The 9,798-nt window shown below is 33.0% G+C and overlaps 1 protein-coding gene across 1 annotated transcript; it reads right to left on the reverse strand.

Annotated features, from left to right (window-relative positions):
* Positions 1-1,440: 1,440 nt before the first annotated feature.
* LOC111709170 (protein lifeguard 4) lies at positions 1,441-9,771 on the reverse strand. The gene is made up of 9 exons (XM_023482779.1): positions 9,459-9,771; positions 8,297-8,387; positions 6,776-6,879; positions 6,303-6,405; positions 5,416-5,489; positions 4,065-4,118; positions 2,784-2,861; positions 2,154-2,240; positions 1,441-1,640 (listed from the first exon to the last, which is right to left on the reverse strand). Exons 1-9 carry the CDS (start codon positions 9,498-9,500, stop codon positions 1,521-1,523), a joined length of 753 nt encoding a protein of 250 aa, XP_023338547.1. The 5' UTR covers positions 9,501-9,771; the 3' UTR covers positions 1,441-1,520.
* Between the last annotated feature and the right edge of the window lie 27 nt (positions 9,772-9,798).

Here is a 9,798-nt window from a genome sequence, read left to right on the forward strand (position 1 = left end):
TCACCTCTGCGTAAAAATACGTATTTTTAAGGAGAGATTGAAGTTTGCAGCACATTGGGTCTCAGCTCCGCTGGAGCGGAGGCCACCGGAGGGAATGCACAATTGTGATTTAATACTAATTACTCTACCGGAGGGATAGTTCTAAGTGTTAATTACCATCCCTCCAATGGATTTTTAGTGTCCTAAGTGTTAATTACAATTCCTCTGAAGAAGTAATAATGGAAACTGACATTTGTGAATAAATATTATAAAATACTAAAGGAAAATTTTCTGTAATGAACGTTAGATTCAGAAAGATGCAACATTCAACTCGGATCGTAAACAAATCAATTTAATTCCAAACAAATCATTCCGATATTACAAACAATAGTTATCGATTATTTTTCGACGCATTCGTAAATAGTTGATTTTTCATATTTGTTTCGAGGATTTTTGATAATGAAGACGACATTTTCATATTTTCCAGGAATGTTCGAAAATCCAGCGACAGCGAAAATTATTTTAAAAAACAAAATCAAAAATATTATGAAATATTAACTATATACGAATGCGTCGAAAAATAATCGATGACTACTGTTTGTAATATCTGAATGATTTGTGTGGAATTAAATTGATTTGTTTACGATCCGAGTTGAATGTTGCATCTTTCTGATTTTGTATGGACACTACGTTCTTCGGTATTAGTCGTTTTTAACAATTTTCTCCTTATAGACGCAACATATAGAAGTAAGATTAGTAGCGATCAAAATCGTTTTTTTTATCGCAATAAGCCTATACCCCCTTTCATTTTTCGCGAACACTCCTTTTAGTGTATATTTATAAATAAATTCCCCCTATAGGTTGAAACAAATAAGTCTAATTACAAATAAAAAATGGCTATTTCTCGTGAAAACAATCATAGTTTATTTCTGAATAAATGGTAGCTACAACTAATAAATATTATTTTACTAAAAATATCACAAAAATCGTGGATTAACAATATTGACAAGGTATAAAGCCTTTAAATAAAATTTTATTTTTAAATGTATTTTTTATAAATATAAGGTGCAATATAAATCGCATGAAAAATCAAATACTGAAAAACTAAGTAAAAATAAAATCATAAAAATGTTACTGCACAACGACCAATATTTTTTGACATTTAACAATTTAATCAATTCAAGGAAATTTGTTCAGTAAAACTAAGCGAAAATTAACAAAATTTTACCAGGTTTTACAAAATTTAACAAAATTTTTACCCCATTTATATCGAGATTTTACCGGGATTTAAATTTTAGAAACCATTAGAATATTTTCGACCCTCTTCCAATCGGAAAATATCTTTAGAAAATCCAAAATCAAGATTGATCTTAAGTTGTATTTAATTCCTGACCATCTCAACAATCAATTTTCCGGTCATTATCTTCCGGTTCTTAAATATTTCCGGTTATTTACGTTCGGTTTTAAATCTTTCCGGTTATTTACTTCCGGTTTTAAATAGTTCTTGTTATTTACGTCCGGTTTTAAATAGTTCCGGTTATTTACTTCCGGTTGACTTTCTCAAGGATTTTGAGAATCTCGATGAAGAGGTTGATAATGTCGAGGTAGAGCTGGATGGTTGCCATGATGTACTCCTCCGGGCACACACGGGTCATGATCATCTAGAACAGATACAATGGTAACCACAATATTATGGAATTCTAATCAGGAACATAAAATAACGACATTAACTTTCAACCCTATTTCTTGTAATTGTTTTGGATATAAATAAGGCTACAGATTTTACAATAACATTGGTATACGTTGTACCGCGTACCGCGTACCGCGTACCGCGTACCGCGTACCGTGTACCGTGTACCGTGTACCGTGTACCGTGTACCGTGTACCATGTACCGTGTACCATGTACCGTTTACCGTTTACCGTGTACCATGTACTGTGTACTGTGTACTGTGTACTGCGTACTGCCTACTGCGTACTGCGTACTGTGTACTGTTTACTGTGTACTGTGTACTGTGTACTGTGTCCTATATACTGTGTACTGTGTACTGTGTACTGCATACTGTGTACTGTGTACTGCATACTGTGTACTGCATACTGTGTACTGCATACTGTGTAGTGCATACTGTGTACTGCATAATGTGTACTTGCATACTGTGTACTGTGTACTGTGCACCTGTGTATCATATATGATGAAGAGGGAGAAGAGAAGAGCTCCTCCAACAGCTAGAGCAGTTTCAGTAATTTCTCCTCCAACAAGAACCTTCAAAATCAATCAATCAATCAATCAATCAATCAATCAATAAATCAATCAATCAATAAATCAACCAAGCAACCAACCAAGCAACCAAGCAACCAACCAAGCAACCACACAACCAAGCAACCAAAGAAGCAAGCGAGCGAGCCAGCCAGCCAGCCAGCCAGCCAGCCAGCCAGCCCGCCAGCAAGCAAGCAAGCAAGCAAGCAAGCAAGCAAGCAAGCAAGAAAGCAAGCTAGCAAGCAAGCAAGCAAGCAAGCAAGCAAGCAAGCGATTACCCAACCAATCAATCAATAATCGATGAATTAATCTGTCAATTGAATCTTCAAATTTTATTGTTTATGGATCAATCAACTACAATCTTAACTAAAAAATCAATTATTCAATCAATTGAAACTTTCAAGAAATGAGTTAGTCACCTTTGCAGAGAAACCACAAAGTTTAAATAAACAAAAAAACAGATATGTTATTTCCTACTTAATCAGACTAAGCTTTGAAGGGTACGATTTAAAGGGCCAACTGAAATTACACGTACAGTCCCTTTATTACCTGTAGGAATCCTCCCATGATGAGAACAATGAGACCAGTGAAGAGTGCTGCTCCCATATTCGAGAAGTCACGCTTAGTCTTAAATAAAATATATATATAATATATACCTATAAATAAATATATCTTCTTAAAATAAGTTTTCTATTGTTAATTTATTATAGTTTATGAATATCTTTATTATAGAAGTTGTGAGGACGGCCTCTAATCAAACGAGATATAAAATTTCTTTCAATCAGATTAGAAAACATGAACAGTCTTATAAATCACGCAAGTCGAATCGAATCTCAATCAGTCTGGAAATATCTGAAGCCAAGTTGTGGAATTTTCGTCTTCCCCACTACCCTCCTTCCCCCAGCATAGAGGCCAGAGGTGAATTTTTCCCTTATTATCACTGGTTTGAGTTTGAATGGTGAAGCAATAGCGGGGGCTACAAGGGCTTCCACGGTGGAGAGCCAAGAAGACTCTGGGTTCTTGAAAGCCCCCAGGTGATCCCTCATCTCCATTAGGTGGAAGACGATCAAATTTGGTACAAGATTGAGAGATCTCAGCATTACGGAATGCGGATTCTGCATGAAGGTACCAGAGGTCAGGGACTTTGGTCCAAAACTACGGGAGCTTGATGGCAACCTTGGTGACATACTTTGGTCGGGACTGACACTTCATCATTCATAATGACGCAGTAGAATTATCACGATAATCTGGTTAAAACTAAATCACTGAATCAAAGTCACCAATATAGAAGTCGTAAGGACGGCCTCTTATCACACAAGATATCAACATTTCTCTATATTTATTTATATCAGACTAGAAATCAAGAACAGGTTTGAAAATTAAACGAGTTGAATCTCCATCAGTCTTCTGGTTTGGTTTGGAAATATCTAAGGCCAAAGTTGTGGAATTGTTGTCTTCCACAATATTATATATTTATTGCTTTGTGTTATTATGCCGGACAATGTTTTTTTTGCTGGGAATTTACTTTTTTTGGTTGTTTAAGGTTTACATTCCGGTTTTTTAATTCCAAAGGTAGTAAGTAATTAAAACTTTAAAATTAAAACGGAAACAAAATTTATTCAATTCAAGTTTCATAAAAATTATTATCTTTAAATCCGCAAAATATTTATGCTTTGTCGATATAAAATATTACTTTTTTGCCTTACAAATAAAAAACTTTTTACCCCGGAATCAGGAAATTGTGAGTAAAATGTGGGATCAAAATTCACTTAAAATTCAATAAATAAGCTTCACCTATTAGTTATTTGTTAAAATAATAATAGCTTTTACCTGGAAGGTGAATATGGTCAGCCCAACTACAACAGCAGCTGTCAGGAAGAAGGCCTAAACAGAATTAAAGGGATTGTTTAAGCGTAACTTCAAGGGCCATCAATGCAAAGATGACAATTCCCGATTCACAACAGTACCCATAAAACCGTTATCTGATCTATGATGTGGAAGATATTGTAGTTTTTTAGTTAAAAAGTGTGAACTCTGATAATTCCTGTATGTTTTCCTGCGGTAGACATGCGCAAGTTACTTTTGTAGACAAATCACAATTAAAAATAACCAGTATTCAAATTAAAAATAATTTAAATAAAATTCATCTTGATTAGACAATGCTTTACAGGGTACTGTTGTGAATCGTGCATTGTAATCTTTGCTTTAATAGTCACTTGAATTATGCTAGTAGTCCCTTTAAAAAAAAAAACTTAGTGTACGGGGTAAGCAAATACATTCAGTCAAATTAATTCACTATTTATATTACTTGTTTTTGGCAGTTAGAAAAATACTGTAATACAATTACCTAATGCAGAAATATTTTTAACTGCAAAAAATCCGCCGCTGATTTTTATAATAAACGAGTTATTACAAAAAAAGTCTGGGAAAAATAATCACCAAATCTTACCTAAGCATCAAGTTTAATTTTTTTTATCAAACTGTGTACTGCACAAATTATAATGGAGGATTTGTTTACTGTAAATATATTTTTGTCGTTGATTATTTTTATATAAATCTTATGTTTACAGAATTCTATTAAATGTTGCAAAAAAAATATATTTAAAAAATTAATTTGTTTCGCACTTTTTCGTCCATGCAAAAAAAATATATTTCTTCATTTTGTTAACAAAATTTCCAGATTTTTTAACATAAAATAAGACACCTTGCAATACAAATGTATTATTTTTGCAGAACATTGCAAATCCCGTGATTTGTTATTTAGCCTGTAAAATGTAAAATTCAAAAAATTGTAATTCGACCTAACTAATCAAATCTTAAAATCGAACATTATACTTAATTTCTCCGCTGAATAAGAAAAATGCAAAATTGGGAAACCACAAAAAGGTTTTAGCCATTAGAGCTGCAAAGGGTTACGTGTTTTAAATAAGAACCCCTCCCCCTGTGTATAAAAAAAGAATATAAATCAAACATGTAAAAGAATTTATTCCCATTTTTTAAGAAAACCCAGTAACAAATGTATTGATTTTCCTCTGAAAAATCCTTTGCTTAACCCCTAATCAGCAAATAATACCATAAGAAATAACAAAAACATAAGGACATCTAGGAAACAAGTAATTTTTAAAAAAGGGGCGAGGGAGGGAAATGATTATTGAAGAAAATAAACACCCCTAAGCTCTACCTGGACAACCACCAGCTTATCAAAGAATGTGACCAGAACACCAACAGTGTAAGCTTCAACCACAGTGAAGGCAGCTAAATAATAAATCAATTGTAAATCAACCAACCAATCAATCAATCATCATTGAATAATTGAATCATTGAATAACTAAATAAATGGATCAATCCATCAATCAGTGGATTATAGTTACCGAGAAAGGAAAGGTTTCTAGAATAAATTACTTAAGAATTGAATGAATTCCGAAGATTTGGAAAAAAAATGAAAAAATGGACTATTCGCCGTTGAAATATTTTTGGCACAAATTTCAAAAATGTATTTACTTTCCCCTCAAATTAGAAAAAAATGTGGAAGATAACAGGATGGTTCTATAGGTGGAGGTAGAGGGGTTGATTGGACATTTACTAGAAGTTGCAAAACTTTAAATCAAAAATCATCAATTTTCCGAAATAATATTTTAAAGAGAAAAAAATAATTTAAAGAAAATGATCACCTTGAAAAAAATTTGCCCAAAAATTTCTACAATACGGGGAAAAAAGTTATTTGTCTCCAATGAAATACAGGCCCACAGGGTTACCCATAGAGATTGCGACTGTAAAGAAGACTTGAAACTATTTAAGATATGACGATTCTAAGGTTAAATTCAGTCTGCATTCTTAATTGAACAAAGGAAAAAAAAGGAGTGCAAATTCCTTAAATTTGTCTTTGAAGTCTCATCCTTTGTGGTAGGTAACCCTGTAACTATATTCACCTGTTCTGTTTACCTAACAGGATAAGGTTGGTAGGTAACCCTGTAACTATATTCCCCTGTGTTGTTAAGTGTTTACCTAACAGGATAAGGTTGGTAGGTAACCCTGTAACTATATTCCCCTGTGTTGTTAAGTGTTTACCTAACAGGATAAGGTTTGTTGGATGAACCTTCCTCTTGACTTGAAGAGCAATGAGAAGACCAAATGAAAGAAAGAACGCGGGAAAAAGCATCCATGAGTTGGCCTGATAAAATATTTTTCTTTATTTATTGAAACAAAATTGCAGGGGTTATCCTGGTCCCCAGGCAATTCTTATTAATCGTACGTCCCTTGAATGATCACGCCTGGGGTTGCCTGTGCTCTAATATTAAACTCAGGATTGTAAGCGACAATAACAATAAAAAAATGATTGTTTTATACTCAATTTTGAAAATTTAGATTTTATTGCTTTTAAGATTTGAAAAGCAAAGAATATTTAAAAACTGTTGAACATGATTAACAGATATGGAAACAGTAAAGATTTTTGAAGAGTTCGTTAAAGAACAAGCAGTGATTTATATTTTTATGACTTTTGATGCGCAACAACTATTTTTATGTGAAAAAAGGTTTCTGACCTGAACCATCTCTTTGACTCCAGGGGTCAAGATTAGAGCTGCGCCGATCAGAGTAGTGATAGATAGTTGGATAGATAGTAATCCATATACCTTCCTCATAAACCCTAGATATATAGGTAGATAGATAGTTAGATAGATAGTAATCCATATACCAGACCTTCCTGATAAACCCTATATAAATAGATAGCTGGATCGACAGTTTACATACATTCCTCATTAACCCTAGATTGATAGATAGACAGATGGATAGTTGGCTAGATAGACAGATAGTTGGATAGATATAGATAGAAAGGATAAATAATTGGATAGTTAGTAATCCAAATACTTTACTCATAAACCCTAAATAGATAAATAATTATATAGATAGATAGATAGATAGTTAGACAGAAAGTTAGGAAATAGTTAGAAAAAAGGGATTTGGATTTTTAAACCCCTTTAATCTTTTGAAATCACTCAAAAATGTGCCTTAACATAAAGTTTTTGATTTAAGAACGGGTCATACAATTGTTTGTGTCGTCCAATCTTTCAATTTGGTGTAAAACTATGGCCAATATTTGAAAACCTTTCTGTTAACTTTAGCTTACCAATATTGATTAAGAAACAAAAAAATTTATTTACATCTTTCTGAACCCCCCAGATTTTACTTCAGGGGTTTTCCTGAAATCCAGGTGTATACGTAGTCCTATAAACAGAACTCTATGAAGAGAAACCTAAAAAAGATTGGTGGCAGACATCCCGGCCCCATGATTGGATCATCTTTGATAAACCTTGAAAATTAATTGAAAATAGGCGATTTTTTGCATAAAATCAAATTGGGGCCTCTTTAAGAAATAGTTAATAAAATATAAACATTAATTAGTAACCTAAATAAAAATTCATTATTATGATTTCGAAGCATTGTTCAGTTTTTTTCTCTCTGCAATATAGATTTGAATAAAATAATAAAAATTATTAATTGTTCAAAGTTAACAGATAGGTTTTTGAAAATTAGACACAGTTTTGCGACAAACAGAAGCATCGAACGCAAAAATATTAGAAAAACGGCCCCTCCTAAAATTAAAAACTTTATGCTAGGGCACTTTTTCAAGTAATTTATAGAAGATTATTGGGGCTTTAACTTGTTAATCCCTGTATTTTTGGGTCACCCTGTAGAAAAAAAGAATGAATGAATGAATAAAAAGAACAGTACATGAATAAATTAAAACAAAAGTGCAAGGATGAATTAAACAACAGAGGATGAATGCATGAAAGAATAAAAGAAAATTAATAAATGAATGCATGAATGAATAAACCAATTAGATGCATGTAGACAAGAGCAGTACAATTATGAATGAATAAAAGAACAAATGATAAATGTAAGAATCAATAAAATACAATTAGATGAAAGAATAAATGACACAACAGTAGAAGGTTGAATCAATGAAAAATATAACAGTGGATGAATGAATGATTAGGACAGTAGGTGAAAGGATGAATGAATGAATGAAAGGATCAAAAAAGAGCAGTCGATGAATGAGTTACCTAGACGGATGAGTTTACTGGCTCCAGCAACATTGTTGTTGAATGCAAAATCATTCTTTAATCCTCCACCCTCCTCTAAATCACTACCTCCCTAGAAATATCATTCTTTAATCCTCCACCCTCCTCTAAATCACTTATTCCCTTGAATTATCATTCTTTAATCCTCCACCCTCCTCTAAATCACTTATTCCCTTGAATTATCATTCTTTAATCCTCCACCCTCCTCTAAATCACTTATTCCCTTGAATTATCATTCTTTAATCCTCCAACCTCCTCTAAATCACTTATTCCCTTGAATTATCATTCTTTAATCCTCCACCCTCCTCTAAATCACTTATTCCCTTGAATTATCATTCTTTAATCCTCCAACCTCCTCTAAATCACTTATTCCCTTGAATTATCATTCTTTAATCCTCCAACCTCCTCTAAATCACTTATTCCCTAGAAATATATTCTTAATCCTCCACCCTCCTCTAAATCACTTCTTCTCTGGAAATATCATTCTTTAATCCTCCACCCTCATCTAAATCACTTATTTCCTAGAAATCCTACACCCTCCTGAAAGACACTTCCTCCCTAGAAAATAGAAATATCATTTTTTAATCCTCCACCCTTCTCTAAATCACCTCTTCCTGGAAATATAATTTTATAATCCTCCACCTTACTCTAAATCACTTATTCCCTAGAAATATCACTCTTTAATCCTTAACCCTTCTCTAAAACACTTCCTCACTAGAAATATCATCATTTAATCCTCCACACTCCCCTGAAACACTTCCTCCCCAGAAATATAATTCTGTAATCCTCCACCCTCCTCTAAATCACTTACTCCCAGAAAATGTGAAGAGATTTCCAAATAGTGATTTTACCTTCAAGTTTTGGACTTGTTATTTTTTTAATAAATATATTATTGTATATTTAGAAAGAGGGGTGTTACAACTAAATCAAATTTTCTTGACAAAAATGCCTCTTTTCAATGTTTTTGGTCAGTTTACAATTCTGGTATTCTTTACTTTCCAATTATTCTAGGAATTAATTTAGATTTTTTAAAGAGATGCGTTCCTTCAGTTTTATCTCACATCACTTCTTAAACTGTTTTTAAACGTTAACATTTTTATATTACTAATTTTAAAAGAAATGGGGAGCAAAAATACTTTTATACCTCTATGTCCTCCATCAACGGAACAGATGCTGAAGCGGCCATTTTAGCTGAAAATAATCGATCAATCTATCAATCAACTGATTAATTGTATGAGCCTTGAGCATTGAGCAACTAATCGAAACAAATGAATATCATACCAATAGCTAATATTTGTATTAAAGAAGTGTTTAGGGGTACATATATTCTCCCATACATCGGGACTAACGGTAAAGTGGGATTGTAAAAAATAGTGCAAGCTTAGGATCCATTTGATTTTGTTTCACCGGATCCGCACTGGAAAAAAAATGGATCCGCATATCTTTGCGGATACGGATCCAGGAAGCCAAAATGTTAGGGATCC

Source organism: Eurytemora carolleeae, unplaced genomic scaffold, assembly GCF_000591075.1.
Source record: "Eurytemora carolleeae unplaced genomic scaffold, Eaff_2.0 scaffold878, whole genome shotgun sequence".
In the NCBI taxonomy this organism is placed as follows: Eukaryota; Metazoa; Arthropoda; class Copepoda; order Calanoida; family Temoridae; genus Eurytemora; species Eurytemora carolleeae.

What these genes read in the sequence shown, in the direction of transcription:
- LOC111709170 (XM_023482779.1), bottom strand. Translation starts at nt 9,500, where the DNA reads ATGGCCGCTTCAGCATCTGTTCCGTTGATGGAGGACATAGAG. An exon ending in AACAAACCTTATCCTGTTAG is followed by an intron (nt 5,490 to 6,302) that starts GTAAACACTTAA and finishes TTTATTATTTAG; the next exon opens with CTGCCTTCACTGTGGTTGAA. An exon ending in TCATCATATATGATACACAG is followed by an intron (nt 1,641 to 2,153) that starts GTGCACAGTACA and finishes TATCTGTTCTAG; the next exon opens with ATGATCATGACCCGTGTGTG.